We start from the raw sequence: 17483 nt of genomic DNA, 5'->3' as shown, positions 1-17483 counted from the left end.
GGAAATGTGGTCTTTACGCGGGATGTCTAGTATGAGTCTGGCTGATGCGTTTTGGATGCGTTGGAGGTTTCTCTGAAGTTTAGCGGTGGTACCGGCGTATTTGGTGTTTCCGTAGTCCAGGCGGCTTGTAACTAGTGCGTGGGTGACCATTTTTCTAGTTTCGGTGGGGATCCAGTGAAATGTTTTTTTGAGCATGCGGAGGATGTTGCAGCAAGATGAGGAAACTGCGTTGACTTGTCTGGACATCGAGAGAGAGGAGTCTAGGATGACGCCCAGGTTCCGTGCGTGGTCCGTTGGAATGGGTGCTTTTCCTAGGGCAGCTGGCCAACAAGAATCGTCCCAGGCGGAAGGGGAAGTACCTAAGATGAGGACTTCTGTTTTGTCTGAGTTCAGTTTAAGACGGCTGTGCTTCATCCATTCGGCTACTTCTTTCATTCCTTCATGAAGGTTGGTTTTAGCGGTGTTTGGGTCTTTGGTGAGGGAGAGGATCAACTGAGTGTCATCAGCGTAGGAGATGATGTTGAGGTTGTGTTGGCGTGCGATGGTCGCGAGGGGGCTCATGTATACGTTGAAGAGGGTGGGGCTGAGTGAAGAGCCTTGTGGCACGCCACAGATGACTTCGGTGGCCTCCGACTTGAACGGTGGAAGGTGGACTCGCTGAGTTCTTCCGGCGAGGAACGAGGTGATCCAGTCCAGAACAGAAAGTGACTTTCTTTTTGAGACCCGGAGTGCTAGCTTTTGGAGGCAAAGTTATCTTTCTTGAGATAAGAATGCCTCGCATTGGATCGTGTCCAGATGTGCTCCAAGGAAAGGCAGGATTTGCTTTTGCTCACAGTTAACCCCAGGGAGGCAAAGAGACTGCGACATGTTGAAATGGCAGTCTTTACAGTGTGCTCCGAAGGACCTTTGATTAACCAATCGTCCAAGTACGGGAAGACCTGGATTCCCCAAGAACGCAATGTTGCAGCTACCGGGGCCAGACACATTCTGAAGATCCTTGGAGCTGATTTTAGTCCAAAAGGGAGCACTTTGAACTGATAATGGGCACCAGCCACAGTGAAGCGGAGATACTTGCGATGTTTTGGATGGATTGGGATGTGGAAGTAAGCGTCTTCCATGTCTAAAGAAGCCATAAAATCTCCCTCGTTCCGGCAGCTGAGAATCTCTGATAGAGTGACCATGTGAAAACATTGTCTTTTGAGAAATCTGTTGAGATTGCGAAGGTCCAGGATTGGTCGCCATTCCCCTGATTTCTTTTTGATTAGGAAAAAATGGGAATAGAAACCTGTCCGTTTCTGAGGTACTGGGACCTTTTCTATAGTGTTCTTGAGGAGCATTGTATAAGCTTCTTTGAACAATAAGTGAAGACGAGGGGGAGGGGGTCCCCTGGGCGGAGTGGTTGGTGGCTTGTTGACAAATTCTAGGGTGTGTCCATTTCTCACTAGGTCTAACACCCATTGATCGGAGGTAATTTCTTGCCACTGTTCCAGATGAGATGACATTTTCGCGCTCACGAGGAGAGAAGGAAATGTGATTGGCGCATGGCTGAACTCACTGCTTTCTGTTAGAGTCTCGCCCTTGATTGTTGGAGCGTTTTTGGCCTCCTTGGCGAGAGAAACCAGCCGTATTGGATTGGCGGTATGATGAGTGGTAATTTTGTCGATATTGAGGCTGATATTGTCTGTTTGGTTGTGTATTGTAACCTCCTCCAGAGGAATAGCCACGTCCCCTAGCGCCTCTGAATGTCCCACGCTTGTACTGCAGGGAACCTAAAGATCTTGCCGTATCAGTGTCAGTCTTGATTGCTTGGAGGACTTTGTCAATATGTTTGCCAAACAAAGATTCTCCGTCGTAGGCCATATCTAATATTTTTGTTTGGACTTCTGGTCGGAAGATGGTAGCTTTTAACCAACCCTGGCGCCTGAGAACTGCAGCCCCAGCTAATTGCCTGAAATTTGTATTGACGATGTCTAGAGCGCCTTCGATTGTCTCTGATGCTGTGCGCTCTCCCTCCAGGAGAATTTTACGAGCTTCCTGTCGTTTCTCCTCTGGAATGAGGTCAATCAAACCACCCATATCCGACCACATTTGGCAATCATAACGCCCTATGATCGCTAATGAGTTTGCTGCCCTGATGGAAGCAGCAGCCATGGTTGAAAACTTTTTACCTATGAGATCAAGGCGAAGGCCCTCTTTGTCCGGCGGTGTAGTGATGGGCGTTGCTGGATTTTTGGACCTTTTTTGGGCAGCCTGTGAAATGACAGAATCCGGTCTTGGGTGTCCGATGAGGCAGGATGGGCTGTTGGCTGGAGTCCGATATTTTTTATCTACCCGTGGAAGCACAGCAGGAACGGAGAACGGATGCAGGGTTCTTCATAATCTTGATGCCCTCGTTCCATATATAGTCTATGATAGGAATGGCGCGGGTAATTTTCTTAGTCTCCTCTTTGAAATCATGTTGGAAACATTCAGTTTGTTGCACAGTTACTGGAAATTGAAACCTAGCAGCAGCGCGCTGCATGAGGTTATGAAATCCACCTATATCTTCTGGTGGACAGTCCGATGGTTGTGGAGTTGGTGGAGAAGGCATAGGGATGATATGAGAATTCCATAGGTCCACATGGGGATTTTCTGGCAGCTCACCGTCTTCCACTTCCTCATCTGAAGAAGTGTCTGGATTTTGAGGAGGCTGATGTGGCGGGTGCTCCTGAGAAGGCTCAGTCACTGGAGACATTGGCGTTGGAACCTCGGGTGGAGGAACAGGATCTCGAACCACCACAGGCTGAGGTGGTGTTATGACCTGCTGTGGGGAAAACACTGCCTATAATCAGCTAACATGGCTTGCAAGTCCTGAATAAAGTTAGGATGCAGATGGCTAGAATCCGTAAGCCGAGATTGCCTCTGGTATTCTGTGTAATGAGGAACCACAATGTCCTCTTGGAAGTAGTGCTCATGGTAGTTATCCTCATCTTCCTCTTTATCCTGACATTTAATATTAAGTTCGGAAGTTTGAAGAGCTACCCCAAAAGCTCCTTCATCATCATCATCGTCATAGTCATCATTCTCCTCTTGGACATATGTTTCAAGGAGGTGAGATGGAGTCAAAGGAGAGACATATGAACAGTCATGTCTTTAGTACGATTTAAGCTGAAAAGTCTTTGATGAAATAGGTGTTGAGAAAGTTGCTGTCGTTAAAACCTTAGTTGGAGTAGGTTACATCACTGTAACTGGTGCAGTCGTCGACGGGATCATTGTAAATGGAGCTACAGTCGGTGGACTCTTAATTTTAATCGTCGTTGGCAGGATCATCGTCGACGAGATAATCGCCGACGGGCTTGACGTCGACAGAACTATCATCGACGGACTCGACGTCGACGGGACCATCATCGACGGAAACCATTGCAATGGACCGCACACCGCTAGCCCCTCCTCCGGATCGCCCCTAGGGACTCTGGTACATGGAGTTCTTGAGTGGTTCACCCATGTGGGTGCAAGTAGGTACTTGTTGAACTGATGATCTCTAGACCCGATACATGTCCCGGGTTTTTGGATATCGCCCGAGACATGGCTCGGGTTTCGGGATAACTTCCCTCATCAGTAGAGAAAATTGTTAGGGGTGGAAGAGAAGGCCGCCAAACAACCGTCAATGGCCTCAATGCCCGAACCGGCAAGCAGGGGCGTCGTCCAGGAGCCCGTCGGCTCAAAGCTCAAGGGAGCCAATTTGTAGAAACCATCGCAATGGACCGCACACCGCTAGCCCCTCCGGATCGCCCCTAGGGACTCTGGTACATGGAGTTCTTGAGTGGTTCACCCATGTGGGTGCAAGTAGGTACTTGTTGAACTGATGATCTCTAGACCCGATACATGTCCCGGGTTTTTGGATATCGCCCGAGACATGGCTTGGGTTTCGGGATAACTTCCCTCATCAGTAGAGAAAATTGTTAGGGGTGGAAGAGAAAGCCGCCAAACAACCGTCAATGGCCTCGATGCCCGAACCGGCACGCAGGTGCGTCGTCCAGGAGCCCGTCGGCTCAAAGCTCAAGGGAGCCAATTTGTAGAAACCATCGCAATGGACCGCACACCGCTAGCCCCTCCTCCGGATCGCCCCTAGGGACTCTGGTACATGGAGTTCTTGAGTGGTTCACCCATGTGGGTGCAAGTAGGTACTTGTTGAACTGATGATCTCTAGACCCGATACATGTCCCGGGTTTTTGGATATCGCCCGAGACATGGCTCGGGTTTCGGGATAACTTCCCTCATCAGTAGAGAAAATTGTTAGGGGTGGAAGAGAAGGCCGCCAAACAACCGTCAATGGCCTCGATGCCCGAACCGGCACGCAGGTGCGTCGTCCAGGAGCCCGTCGGCTCAAAGCTCAAGGGAGCCAATTTGTAGAAACCATCGCAATGGACCGCACACCGCTAGCCCCTGCTCCGGATCGCCCCTAGGGACTCTGGTACATGGAGTTCTTGAGTGGTTCACCCATGTGGGTGCAAGTAGGTACTTGTTGAACTGATGATCTCTAGACCCGATACATGTCCCGGGTTTTTGGATATCGCCCGAGACATGGCTCGGGTTTCGGGATAACTTCCCTCATCAGTAGAGAAAATTGTTAGGGGTGGAAGAGAAGGCCGCCAAACAACCGTCAATGGCCTCGATGCCCGAACCGGCACGCAGGTGCGTCGTCCAGGAGCCCGTCGGCTCAAAGCTCAAGGGAGCCAATTTGTAGAAACCATCGCAATGGACCGCACACCGCTAGCCCCTCCTCCGGATCGCCCCTAGGGACTCTGGTACATGGAGTTCTTGAGTGGTTCACCCATGTGGGTGCAAGTAGGTACTTGTTGAACTGATGATCTCTAGACCCGATACATGTCCCGGGTTTTTGGATATCGCCCGAGACATGGCTCGGGTTTCGGGATAACTTCCCTCATCAGTAGAGAAAATTGTTCGGGGTGGAAGAGAAGGCCGCCAAACAACCGTCAATGGCCTCGATGCCCGAACCGGCACGCACCCGGGACATGTATCGGGTCTAGAGATTCATCAGTCCAACAAGTACTGACTTGCACCCACCTGGTGATCCACTATTGAACTACAAGTATCAGAATCCCGAGGGGCGACCCGGAGGAGGGGCTAGCGGTGTGCGCTCCATTGCTGTGGTTTCTATTAATTGGCTCTCTTGAGCTTTGAGCCGACGGGCTCCTGAATGCTGCCCTGCGTGCCGGTTCGGGCATCGAGGCCATTGACGGTTGTTTGGCGGCCTTCTCCTCCACCCCTAACCATTTCTCTACTGATGAGGGAAGTTATCCCGAAACCCGAGCCATGTCTCGGGCGATACCCAAAAACCCGGGACATGTATCGGGTCTAGAGATTCATCAGTCCAACAAGTACCGACTTGCACCCACCTGGGTGATCCACTATTGAACTACAAGTACCAGAATCCCGAGGGGCGATCCGGAGAAGGGGCTAGCGGTGTGCGCTTCATTGCTGTGGTTTCTATTAATTGGCTCTCTTGAGCTTTGAGCCGACGGGCTCCTGGATGCTGCCCTGCGTGCCGGTTCGGGCATCGAGGCCATTGACGGTTGTTTGGCGGCCTTCTCCTCCACCCCTAACCATTTCTCTACTGATGAGGGAAGTTATCCCGAAACCCGAGCCATGTCTCGGGCGATACCCAAAAACCCGGGACATGTATCGGGTCTAGAGATTCATCAGTCCAACAAGTACCGACTTGCACCCACCTGGGTGATCCACTATTGAACTACAAGTACCAGAATCCCGAGGGGCGATCCGGAGGAGGGGCTAGCGGTGTGCACTCCATTGCTGTGGTTTCTATTAATTGGCTCTCTTGAGCTTTGAGCCGACGGGCTCCTGGATGCTGCCCTGCGTGCCGGTTCGGGCATCGAGGCCATTGACGGTTGTTTGGCGGCCTTCTCCTCCACCCCTAACCATTTCTCTACTGATGAGGGAAGTTATCCCGAAACCCGAGCCATGTCTCGGGCGATACCCAAAAACCCGGGACATGTATCGGGTCTAGAGATTCATCAGCCCAACAAGTACCGACTTGCACCCACCTGGGTGATCCACTATTGAACTACAAGTACCAGAATCCCGAGGGGCGATCCGGAGGAGGGGCTAGCAGTGTGTGCTCCATTGCTGTGGTTTCTATTAATTGGCTCTCTTGAGCTTTGAGCCGACGGGCTCCTGGATGCTGCCCTGCGTGCCGGTTCGGGCATCGAGGCCATTGACGGTTGTTTGGCGGCCTTCTCCTCCACCCCTAACCATTTCTCTACTGATGAGGGAAGTTATCCCGAAACCCGAGCCATGTCTCGGGCGATACCCAAAAATCCGGGACATGTATCGGGTCTAGAGATTCATCAGTCCAACAAGTACCGACTTGCACCCACCTGGGTGATCCACTATTGAACTACAAGTACCAGAATCCCGAGGGGCGATCCGGAGGAGGGGCTAGCGGTGTGCGCTCCATTGCTGTGGTTTCTACCATCATCGACGGACTCGACGTCGACGGGATCGTTGTCGACGGGCTTGGTTTCTTCGTCGACGGGACAGTCGTAGATGGCATAGTAGGAACCTGTGGCTTTGTCGACTAAACTTTCGTCGACGGTGGAGGCTTCGTCGACGGTACTTTCGTCGGTGAGTGTTTTGATGACTTTGTCGACGAGGCCTTCGTCGACGAGTCGTCAACGACGGTCTTCTTAGTCACAATACAAATCCTAGTCAACAGAATAGGTGAAGTGGTAGTAGTAGTGGAAATAGTCGCCGTCGACGAAGGAGCTGAAGACGTGACGGAAATCATAGATAAAGGAAAAGATGAGGGAATAGAACAGCCTTTACTCACAGTTTTGGAAGATTCCCTTTTAGAGTCCTTGAGAGCTGTAGCTGGAGGAGACCTCTGAGAAGGTCCAGAAGTAGAGTGGGAGGATTTAAGATGTTTTCTCCCCTCACTTGACGAACTGTCCTGAGATCTTGCTCTCTTGCTGGAAGTTGAGGCTCTATCATCATCTTCAGCTGTAGAAGATTTAAGCCACAACAGGACTCTTGCCTCCCTATCCCTTAGAATATTTGAAGGGAAGGTTCAGCAGATCTTACAATCTTTTGCCTCATGTTTAGGGTAGAGGCAGTGAATGCAGTCCTTATGTTGATCATCAGCATGGACTCTCTTTTTGTCGCATGTTCTACAAGGTTTGAACAAGGCCTTCATGTCATACATCTTGAAGGATAAACTGAGTTGGCACTCAGGGAGACTCCCTTCCACACGACGTGCGGTGAAAATCTGAGAACTAGCTCTGCAGAGAAGGTTCTAGAGGGTGCTGGTAGCTGATTGGTTGTACCAAAAGTTTGGTTCTTTTAGCATAATGATGTAGATAGGCTACTAGGATTTGGGCCTCAGGCCTTTTTCCTTAGGGCCTACTACTATTATTTACCTTTGGCACTGCTATTTTATTTACCGTGGGACTCCCTCCTCGCCGACGGGGTATGATTCAGGCATGTGAATCTATGACGGATACCCCAATGCTGGATAACAGACCATTTTTATTTGGTTTGTCCAGTAAGGCTGAATCATGGCCCAAGAGCGCATGTCAAGGTAGACAGAGTTTTTGCCAACATGACCTTCAGCAGAGAATCACATGTTGGGCCTTTTAGCTTCTTACCTACAATGGAAAAGGCAGCAATGAGGGCGTTGCTCTTATTTGTGAGGGTTCGGAGCTGTTTGGAGGCCGTTCCCCTGTTATCCAACAGGAACCCCAGATACTTGCCTTCATTTACTACACCTAGGGTGTGTGTGCTGAGATTACAACTTAGGTTGCATTGCTTGCTGGTGGAGCAACTTTGGAGAAGCTGCATAGTGCTACATCATCCATGTCTATAAAGTGGTTCAAAAAGAAGTTGCATAGCCGAAGGGCATGGTAATTAGTTTCATCAAGCGCAGGGGAGAAGTTGGCCATAAAAAGATTGAAAAGACCTAGGGCTAAAACGCACCCCTGTTTCAGGCCTTTATGTGTATATATCTTTCTTGCTAATAGGGAGGCAGCACCCATTTATGACTTGGTAAGGCCTCGATGATGATTCTAAGCAAGTGTGAAGGGATGTTCCAAGCCCTAGCCTTCTTCCAGGGCTTTGTTCAGTTTACACAGTCGAATGCTGATTTATAATTAACAAAGCAAAGATAGGTGGTGAGGTTCCAGTTTCCCATTTGATCCAGGATGATTGATAGGGCCAGCAAGTTAGTTAAGGTACCAGAGCTCCTCCAAAAGCCAGATTGGGTTATTGGGATTAACTCGTTGGCATCGGCTCAGGTGGTTAGATCATGTAAAATGAGGGACCCACAATGTTTTGCTTCATTGTCTAAAAGCGTTGAGGCAGTAATTTTTTGACATGTTTTACTCTTTCTCTTGAGAGTCGGGTATCACCCCGTGAAAACTGCATTGGTGTAAAGTGGAGCCAGCTTCCATGCCCAATATGGTGGGTCTTGCTTGCAAATGGCCTGGGGTATTCCATTTGACCTGGGGGCGCCGACTTTCTGGTATTGATTAATAACATGGACATGGCTAATCTCAGAGCTTAAATCAAATTTAAAAAAAGATTAAAAATGCTTTTGAAAGTGAAATCCAGCAGAACCTACATGATAGCAAGAAACAACGTTGCTCTGGAAGAATAGTGTACTTGTACGTCCATGTTTTGCTTAACTTATAATGGTATAATGCCCTTTTTGAAGGAGCTATAGGGTTTGTCTAGGAGACAGATTTTGTGCACACATAATGAATATAAGTAAGGATGAAAATTAGGTACAAATGTCATGACAAACGTGTGGTGAGCACGAGCAGCATCAGGAATGGTTTGAGACAGAGGGGTCAATATACTGCAGGCCCCACACTATGTGAAGCACTCAACTTTAACAAAATTTTATTTTAGATTTGAATGTAAAGCTGTCCTTGGCAATGATAATGAGGCATCTACTAAAGGTAACGCCAACAGAACAGCTGCTGACGTTGGACCTGCTGTGTACCCATCTTTACCACAGCACATGGAAGCCTCAAATAAAACTTTAAACACATTGAAACTGAACATGCTCAAGTCACGCTTCCAAACTCCACCTCATCCGGACTAAAATATGCAATAAAATCCCAATATCGTGCTGCTAAGTGACTATTACACAGGAGACATTAGCTTCTGTGTGGTTACGGTTAGGATCCAGTCCCACTGCAAAGCTTCTGTCGGAAGACTTTTAATTTTCCCGCAATTTCACAAGCCAGCACTAAACTTTCCAACCACATTTTTTATTTTAATGAAAGAATTTATATAGCGCAGATTTAGACATCCGACAACGATGTGCTTAACAAGAAACAAATGAACAATGGACAGTTACAAAAATTGGGAAAAGTTAGCACAGAATCAAGGTGGGAAGCATGTTCTGAAAAGATGTCTTTTTATGTCTCTCCTGAAAGCAAGAAGGCTAGGATTTAGTTTATGTAGTCCGGAATAGAAGTCCACAGTCTAGCGGATAGGCATAAGATTGTCTTTACTCTCGGTTTCTGATTTTCTTTTCAGGATTTCTAGAATTAGATGATCTCTTCCACTCGTATTTCGTTATCCACCCGTGAGTTTGTGTTATAAAGTAGGGAAGCACAGATAGCTTTAGGTGGGATGCATGCAATCCAAAATCCAACTTTTGTTTTGGATGGTCGCCAATGAAGGTGCTTTAGGATGGGGGAGATGTGATCAGATTGCAACTAGTGGAGCAGTAAAGCTGAAAGATGTGCAGTGGTACATTTTGAAAGGCATTTACTCCATCTCGATGTGTGAGAATGAGAGCTTGTACTGCGGTTCTGATGTTTTCCAGTGGATAACCGATTTTTGTGTTCTGAGCTGATGGAGTATGTAGGATGCCAATTTGGTTAGCTTACCGATGTGGTTATTTAAGAGGAGGTTGCTGTCTAAAATGAAGCCAAGCAACATTGAATGTGGAACCAGAGATGAGTAAATACCTAAAGGATGAAATATTTGCAGCTAACCCTGCACAAGGGGGTGGGTTCCAGGCGAGAACAGAATGAATTTGGTCTTTTAGGGATTAAGTTTTGCTGAAAGGCATTGCACCCAGATCACAACATAACACAGGAAGGACTTCAAATTAAATATATTTGATAGCTCAGATACTTAAAGGCATAGCTAGGTGCCGTTAGCATATTGACAAATAGAGATGATTTTTTCTTGAAGGATTTCTGCTAAAAATCCAATTTATGATCTGAAACGGTGAGGTAATGCCATGGATCCTTGTGGTACACCATATGGTACATCTTCTGTCACCAGATGAGGGCAGGTAAAAAGAGACTAGCTTCACAAATTGAGAGCTTAAAGAGATGAAAGATTTCAACTAGCTCAGTACAGTTCCTTCTGATCCTGTTCTAAACTTAAGGCTATGATGGAATAATTGGTGGTCTAGCATATTGATATCTGAAGCAAGGTCTAAACGGACCTATACGAGCATACATCTCCATTGTCTAAAAGTTTAAGTACACTGACCATTATTTTATGTCTGTTTTTGAGTCGAATTTGGTTGTTGTTAATGATGTTTTAGGTGTTCGGCTGCAACAACTGTTTCAATTATTTTTCCCAAGATTAGCTTCTGAGATTCTGAAGGTCATTTTGTTTCTTATGATGTGGAGAGATTCAGGCAGAGTTAACAGGAAAATACCCTCTTCTAGAGAGGTGTTAACTATATTGAGCAGAGGAGGTAAGATATCATGTCTTCATTCCTTTAGCAAAAATAGGTACAGGTTTCTTGGAGTAGGAGGAGGGATTTGTAGATGAGATGATTTGCAAGCTAGATTGTGCATTAAGTTTTTCAAAACTAATAACAAAACCCACAAAGTCTTAGCATTTTTTTAAATTATTTTTTATTAATGCACACAAAATGAAATCATAAACACATACAATAAATACACTGGGTTGCATCTGACACGCACTACATATATAATTGTCCTCCTGATCAAAGAAATACAGCAGAAATAACAACATACAGGTTCAGGGGTCCTCCGACATTGCTGGATCGTCCGGTTCAGCAGGAGGAGCACATATATCACCCCTATACATATTCCAGGGCCCCCAAATTTTGCCCCATTTCTTGGGTCTCCCCCTGGCCACATACACCGCCCGCTCTCTAAACATACACCAATCCAAATCTTCCATCCATTTCCCAACAGTAGGCGGCTGATTCGCCCCCCACAATTGAGCGATATTACGCTTGGCAATACCGCACGCCAACGTGGCCCACACCTTTCCATGGGACGAGAGGTCAGTTGGGTACCAAACATTCAGGAGGCACCGCCGCGCCTCCAACTCAAAGCTCACTCCCCACATCTCACGTACCTTGGCATGAATAGCAGACCAATACCCCCGAATGAGAGCACAGTCCCATAACATATGAAAGAACGTTCCAGCCTCGCCACATCCTCTCCTGCACGGATCGCTCGCAGCCAAACCCATTCGAACCATCCATGGGCCAGTAACATAGCAGCAATGGAAAAAGTTTTAGCATTTTAAGTATCGTACAGATGATTGTGGGGGGAAACAGGAGGAGGGGGTTCAGAAAAAGTTGAGATTTGCCATTTCAACCCATATAAGAAAGTTTGCTCTCTTCTACAGCACAAACTGGTGACTGGAATTACACCAATCTTAGCATGAAACTAGAACTTTACTTAAATATGTGTCTATTCTTCATTTGGTGTAAATATGTTCACTAGTTTTTGGGAACCTTGTGTTACAAATAAAGATGTGTACTAAACTTTGAAGAGTCAATAGGAAAAATACTTTTAAATATCCTGATTGTTAATTTGCAGATCCTTTGTGGATCGGATGCTCACATCTTTAAAAAATAAAAAATAGAATAAATCATTTGGAAGAGGGAATATTTGTCCCATTGTCCAATGTAGAATTCACAGATCCTCGAGGATTTGCGGATGCAGGCAGTGTGGTTGGCTGGCATCAAATGAAAAGTTTTTTTGCATTGGCCATTGTTGCAGTGTGCAGTGCAGAATGCCAAGCAATAGAGCCTTAAGCCTGAAGCCTGCTAAAAACATGAAGAAGTATAATGGCCTCATTCCGAGCTTGGCGGTGCCGGAGAGGGACCCCCCGCTCCCGCACCGCCAAACCCGTGGTTGAACCGCCCGTCAGATTAGGAGTTTTCTCCTGTCTGGCGGTGGTACTTTGGCATTCCAACAGCAGTGCCTATGAAATAGGCACCTCACTGGGAACGTCAAAATCAGTACCTACCCGGCATGGACTGCTACATTTTATGCCATGCAGGTACTGTAGGCCACTGCACTCCGCGCCATTTGCAATCTACGGGACTGCTTTCTACACAGCTGTACTCTACTCCACTCCAAGCCACTCTACTCTACACCACTGTACACTACTCCACACCACTATGCCCACTGCACTGTACATGCCCACTCTACTCCGCACCACTCTACGCAACTGCACTCTACGCCGCTGTAGTCTACTCAGCACCACTACACCACTGCACTCTACACCACTCTACGCATTGCACTTTACACCATTCTACTGTACTCTGCACCACTCTACTCTGTGCCACTGCATTGTACACCATTGTACACTACTCTGCACCACTCTATGCCACTGCACTCTACACTGTTGTACTGTACACCACTGCACTCTATGCCACTCACCTCTATGCCACTGCCCTCTATGCTACTGCACTGTATGGCACTGCACTCTACGCACCTCAACTCTACTTTGCACCACTCTACTATATGCAACTGCACTCTACTCCACTACAATGTATGCCACGCTACTGCTGAAAGGGGATTAAAGTGGGTTAATAGGTTTAGAGACACCTCGGTATAAAAACCAAGCCGTCGTGATATTCATGATTTACAGTGCTACCATCACCTCGTGTCCCCTCCCACCGTACCTTCACACATTTATTATAGAAACAAGGCCTCTATTTAGACTGTTTCTTTCTTAATGCAGGGGCATAACTGATTTTGTCGTCGTTCTGGTTGAATATCTTTGCTTAGAACTAATGCACATGACAGAACAGTATGACATAAACCATGTATACAGACCCGCATAGAGTAACAGGAAATCATTACCATTGGCGAGGGGGGGGGGGGGCAGGGCCACGTGACCCACCCCAGCCTTCCCTTCCCCTTAGTCATGGCCCCTCCATCCATAGCATATTCCACTTAGCTGCATAATACCATGCATATTTTCTGCTAATTGCATATCACAGAAAAACGCTTTCAAAATAAATTGAGACTTGGAAGGACCCATGCATCACTGATTCAGTAAGCGAGATCAGAGTGGTTTGTGCCACAATTTCTCACACTGAGTATTAGATGAAGATTTACCATTGAAGCCTTGAAAGCCATTTCTCTATATAAATTGTTTTCGCTGGGGAGAGGAGGACAGATGTGCCGGGTCGGGCTTTTTGCCTATAAATGTGGATTCATAGTCTTCCCTTTGGCAGTGCAAGTGGTTATTAATGAGTTGACTGACGTTCATTGACGGTTGATCATCTTGTGTAATGCTTTCAGATCATGACTCATCCTCTGCCATTACCTCACAGCTCATCAGAAGTGCTCTCTGGAGCCAATTTGTGATAATCTGCAGTTTGGGCGCTGCACGCACCAGATATTTGTTTTCACGAGGGTGTAACCTATATGTCATCTTTTTCAGGTGCGTAACTAAAGGTGGCGTCACTTCCAAACTTTGGGATAATATTTTATTTTTCCTTTTGCCCTGAATATCGCTTGTTACCTGAGGTGTCTCGGGGGTCAACATCTAACCATGCTCTTAGAGTAGGGAGAATATAATATCATTCCTGCATCATCTACATGCCTAGGTAGGGACGATGTCAGCTCATTTCATCCATTTCAACCATAAGGGGGTCCCAACATTCTGGGTCTGTGCCCTGTGACGTGTCCACTTTGCATTTGAAATGCAGTGGGTGCTGCTTATGGACAGGTAGAGCTTGGGGCCTGCAGTTCCAGCTGTAGTGGTAGTACTCACAGTATTCATGTTACACCACCACAGATATGGGCACATTTTCTGAAATTAATAGCTTGTTTACACACTCTTTGCTTTGTTGGTATGACAACCAGGGGTTGTGCCTAATGGCACAGATGGGCAGGAGGGTTTCCTCTATTCTTATGTAAAAAAAAGTCAATGATTCGTAAAGTTTTAGCAAGGAAAAGTAAACACCCGAGTTTGAAACCCCACTTCACCGATCAATGTAATTATCTCAATGGAAATGAAAATTATTTACAAAATTAATCAGAGCCTGAAACATTTTGTTTTTGCTTTTAAAGTTTTACTAAACTTTCCTGCGAGTTTCAGCCATTACGAATTCTTATTTAGCTCGAATAAAGCTCTTTTCACACTTTGATGGATGCTGACTAGTGGTTCCAGTCCTGCTTTTTTACCCCAAATTATTATATATTCTTTGGCTCCTCTGCCCACACAGTTATTTTGGGAAGTGTAACTAATAGTCTCAGAATTCAAAGGGCACTAGATAAAAAGTCAAGGACTGGCACTAGAGAAAAGGACGGATTGTGGGATTCAAGTCAGGAGGTTATGGGAGCAAAATATAAAAACCCACAGAGGTAACAATGATGTTACAGTAATAGAACTGTGAATAAAGGGAGGAGAAGATTATGGCAGAGAGAAAGTTTGAATAGCTGAGAAACAGTGATAGCAAAAAAAAGAGTCGAGCTATGCAAAAACAATAGCCAAAAGGAAGAACGAGTAACATGAAGGAACTGAGTGTAACAAATTATTATGTTACATTATAGTACTAGTATCTGTACAGCACACATCTGCCTCTGGAATACTGTATAATATTGGAATATGTAGAGTGCTCACCATATCACTTGTGAGACTCAAAGTGTTTCTGGATAGTGTAACTACTCCATTGTTGTAGCCGGGTGGTGTTTTTCAGAGTTCTGTGTCAGAAGAATGTTAGTGTTATGTGTGAGTTTGGAAGTGCTATAACATGGTGACAGTAAAGTGTTTTAACTGTACTAATGTGTTCCCATGTATAGGCAATGGGCAGGCCCCATACATCAGTTTGGAATGGGACCCTTTTTAGCTTTGGCCGACCGTTTGCCTACGGCATCCTTTCGGATAACATTATCCCCCTGCATCATCTTCATGCCTAGCTGCATCCTGCACATTTGCATACCTGGACGACACTTCCGGAAAGCAGGGCTGGTTAAGATCTTTTTTTTTATTTTTTATTGGAGTTCATGGTGCAATAAGAAAATACATAAGTACATAACCATAAGCAAGGTTTAAAAACATCTGATACATATGTAAACCATTAAAGGACACAGTATTTCATATGGGGGTAAAAAAAATTATATAAAGATCTGTCAATAAATATAGCAATGCAGTGCATTTCAATTTCTTATTCTATCGTCCATCCATTTCTTAACCGGGGCCCATAATCGTCTTCCCATTTCTCGTTTTTTAACACCTTTAAATTCATAGAGGCCAGACTCAATATTGTAAATGGCCAAGAATCTGGACATCCACATTTGAAAAGACGGGGCTGTTACATCTTTCCAACCGGCTGAAATCATGATTCTAAGCACGGCGACCGACATAAAAACCAAAGCAGCCTCGTCATCTGTTAAAACCAATTTAGAGTCTGAGCCAAATAACATTAGTGTTGGGGATAGATCGATCTTATGACCTAGCAGCCCCTCCCAGAATTTTGTTATTCCATCCAGGGCGGGGGTCAATCGTTCACAGCTAAAGAACATATGTAGTAGGTCAGCTTGTCTCTTATTGCATCTCAGGCAGCAATCATCATTCCTAACACCCCAAGCAAATAATTTAGCCGGTGTGTGGTACAGATTAAAGACTGTTTTAAAATGTTGTGCTCGTAAGTTGGACGCCCGAAAAATCTTTTTATTCAAGCTTAATGCTAGGTCCAAATCTACATCCGGGTTTCCCAATTTAGTTGCCCAATCACTTTCTACTTTTCCAACATCGTCCTGTAATCTGGACACCAGCATGTTGTAAATATCTTTTATCTTCCTACACCTTCTTCTCCTACCCTCAACCACAGGAAAGTCTACGAGGGGTTTGAGCTTTGGTCTACAAGCCTGTAAGATACTGGAGATTTGCCCATATATAAGCCAATGATTAGCCGGGAGTCCATATCTCCTTTGCATGTCCTCAAACCCGCTTATCCTATCTCCTACCATTAGGTCTCCAATAGTCTTAACCCCTAAGTTCCTCCATACTCGTAGGATCCCGTCATTGCTTAAGTGAGGAAAAAGGCTAGAATTAACCAAGAGGAGAGAAGGGTTGACTTTAGGGATATGAACATTTTTTAGAATTGATTTCCATACTTGCCAAGCACCTAGCAAGATCTTAAATCGTGCCTTTCTATAAAACCTATATTCCAGTTCCGTCAGCAATAATCCCGTAGCTTTCTCCCCCATTAGTAGATTGAAGATGGGAGGGGGACCCTGGTTGTCTGTAATAGTCGCATCAGTGTCGCAATGAAACAGGATTGACATCTGGGTTAGGAAGCAGGTCCAGTGATACAATCTCAGGTTCGGAAGTGCCATCCCACCCCTTTCCCAAGGAAGCGACATAAGGGTCGTTGAACGTCTAACCTTGCCGTATTGCCATATAAACTTGATAAAGACAGACTCTAATTGCTTCAGAATTTTCTCCTCAATATATAGGGGAATGGCTCTAAATAGATATAACACCCTTGGAAACATCGCCATTTTTACAGCATTTACTCTCCCGACGGGCGAAAGATGAAGGGCTTCCATCCTTTTCAGTTCTTGCTCTATGGATTTAATAAGGGGTAGGTAATTCTCTTCCACTATCTTACCCACTGTAGCATTTATCTTAACCCCTAAATATAAAGCAGAACCAACATGCCTTGGGTCGGGTCTTGGTATGTTTCTAGAGCAAATTATCTGGGTTTTGGATTCATTCAGAAGATATCCAGAACCTTGACCAAAAAGTTTAGCCAACTGTACCAGTTCTGGGAGTGCCTGCTGTGGGTCTGTTGTGATAACCGCTAAGTCATCAGCGTAGGCTAAGATCTTATTTTCATAACTATTGTAAATCACAGGAGATATTCTAGGGCATTCTAAAATCTTCTGAATGAGCGGATCAATGTATAGAGCGAATAGTATGGGGGAGCAGGGCTGGTTAAGATCATTGCTTCAGTAATGGAGGACTGTACCTGAGAGAGGCGTGCAGGACACCCCGGCATCTTCCTTGTGGCCGCAGTTGTGCTCCCCCCACGAGCTCTTTGCGCACTGCTCTATCGAGAGCTCGTTGCCCGTGCACTGCACCTCGTCCAGCAGCACTGGGCCGGAGCCCTCCCCGAAGTGCGCGCGGCTCCAGGCTTTGGCCACACCACTGTTTGAAGAGAAAAACAATAGCGTAAAATAGCCAGTCAGTCAAAAAGCTTTATT

At 46.1% G+C, this 17483-nt stretch overlaps 1 protein-coding gene across 2 annotated transcripts in view; it reads right to left on the bottom strand.

Annotated features, from left to right (window-relative positions):
- Positions 1 to 17483, bottom strand: part of PRSS12 (serine protease 12) — a 641810-nt gene that overhangs the window by 272016 nt on the left and 352311 nt on the right. For both annotated transcript variants that reach the window (XM_078675945.1, XM_078675946.1), the window contains exon 5: positions 17249 to 17427. In XM_078675945.1, coding sequence (XP_078532071.1) covers positions 17249 to 17427 — 179 coding nt within the window. The remainder of the gene's footprint in view (positions 1 to 17248; positions 17428 to 17483) is intronic.

This window comes from Lissotriton helveticus, chromosome 2_1 (assembly GCF_964261635.1).
Source record: "Lissotriton helveticus chromosome 2_1, aLisHel1.1, whole genome shotgun sequence".
Lineage (NCBI taxonomy): Eukaryota > Metazoa > Chordata > Amphibia > Caudata > Salamandridae > Lissotriton > Lissotriton helveticus.
This window is presented reverse-complemented; position numbering and strand designations above follow the sequence as displayed.